The following is a 1813-nucleotide window of genomic DNA, read 5'->3' as shown; positions in this document are numbered from 1 at the left end:
CTTCTTGTTCTACCCTCAGGTGCCTTGGAGAATAGCTTGACTCCCTCTTCTTTGTGGTGACCCCTGAGATATTGGAAGACTGCTATCATGTCTCCCCTTCTTTTCATTAAACTAGACATACCCAGTTCCTGCAACCGTTCTTCAGATGTTTTAGCCTCCAGTCCCCTAATCATCTTAGCTGCTCTTCTCTGCACTCTTTCTAGAGTCTCCACATCTTTTCTACATCGTGGGGACCAAAACTGAATGCTGTATTCCAAGTGTGGCCTTACCAAGGTATTATAAAGTGGTATTAACACTTCACGTGATCTTGATTCTATCCCTCTGTTTATGTAGCCTAGAACTGTGTTGGCTTTTTTGGCAGCTGCTGCACATGACTGGCTCATATTTAATTGGTTGTCCACTAGGATTCCAAGATCCCTCTCACAGTTTCTACCACATACCCTGTACCTGTGCATTTTATTTTCTTGCCTAAATGCTGTCTGAATGAAGTTCAAAGGAATTATGAAGAATGGTCAGTTTACAAAGCAATCGCATGCATTTTACTCATTTTCACTGTAGTTTTAACAATAGCTGTAGCAAATAAAACTCTTTCTGGGATCCTTCTTCAGATCTCTGGATGTCTAATTTAGTTTGGTCTGAACACTGTTAGAATTTCCTAATCTTATAAATGAGGCTCAGCATGGAATCTTTCATCTCCTTGTTCCTTAACGTATAAATGAGCGGATTAAGGAACGGAGTCCAGGTGGTACAAAAAAGTCCTATCACCCCACTGAGAAGATCCTGAGTCTCTCTTCTCAAATAATTGAAAGCCACAGGAATGTAGCAAATCATCACCACCATGAGGTGAGAAGAACAAGTGGAGAAAGCCCGTTGTCGTCCTTCAGCTGAGGGGATTTTCAGAACTGTGGTGACAATGTAGATGTAGGACATCGCGATGAGGAAGACACAGGTGATGGCTACTAAGCCAATGTCAACCAAGGTGAAGATCTCCTCAAACCACGTGTCCGAACATGCCAACTTCAACAGGGAAAGGATTTCACAAACGATGAAGTCCACCTCATTCCTGGGTCCATAAGGCAGGCTGTACGAAAGTGAGGTAACCATGATGGAGTGGACACAGCCACCAAACCACGTGCCCAAAGAAAGACAAAGGCACATTCTTTCATTCATCAGGACGCTGTAATGAAGAGGCTTACAGATGGCCAGGAAGCGGTCATAGGCCATGACCGTGTAGAGGAAGAACTCCGAACAGCCCACAAAATGGTAGAAAAAGAGCTGGGTCAGACAGCCTCCAAAAGAAATAACCCGTCCTCCTTCCATGAACCCACCCATCACTTTGGGGACCACTATGGAGGACACTGAAATATCCATGACAGCTAAATGGCAGAGAAACCAATACATTGGTTTCTGCAAATTGGATTTAGACGCTACAGTTAACAAGATCAGAATATTCCCAGTGACCGAGAGTAAATAGACAAGTAGAAATAAGAGGAATAAGGGGATATAGAGCTGTTGAGGAAATGGAATGCCCAAGAGGACAAATTCGGTCCAGTCTGTTTGGTTTTCACACCCCATTCATACAGTAGTCCTCTCTGGAAAATTCAGATTTTCATAGGCGAATTCATGGCAAGAACTGAGGAACTCTGAGGTTTTACTATTGGGAATAGTTCAGAATTCATAAGTTTAAATTATGATCTTAAATAAGATTCTTAAATCCTTCCAAGTCAGAGAATGGTGTCCTCTTCACTCACAACACATGAGATTCTGGATTTTGAATTGTTCTTTGTTGTTGTTGAAAATAGAAGCTAGGAGA

General features: G+C 42.4%; 1 protein-coding gene across 1 annotated transcript; it reads right to left on the bottom strand.

The window, feature by feature from the left end:
- Positions 1–645: 645 nt before the first annotated feature.
- LOC116521865 (olfactory receptor 10G6-like) lies at positions 646–1575 on the bottom strand. Its single transcript, XM_032236514.1, has one exon. It carries the CDS (start codon positions 1573–1575, stop codon positions 646–648), a length of 930 nt encoding a protein of 309 aa, XP_032092405.1.
- Between the last annotated feature and the right edge of the window lie 238 nt (positions 1576–1813).

This window comes from Thamnophis elegans, chromosome Z (assembly GCF_009769535.1).
Source record: "Thamnophis elegans isolate rThaEle1 chromosome Z, rThaEle1.pri, whole genome shotgun sequence".
In the NCBI taxonomy this organism is placed as follows: domain Eukaryota; kingdom Metazoa; phylum Chordata; class Lepidosauria; order Squamata; family Colubridae; genus Thamnophis; species Thamnophis elegans.
The sequence above is the reverse complement of the archived record's forward strand: the minus strand, read 5'-3'. Positions and strand labels throughout refer to the sequence as shown.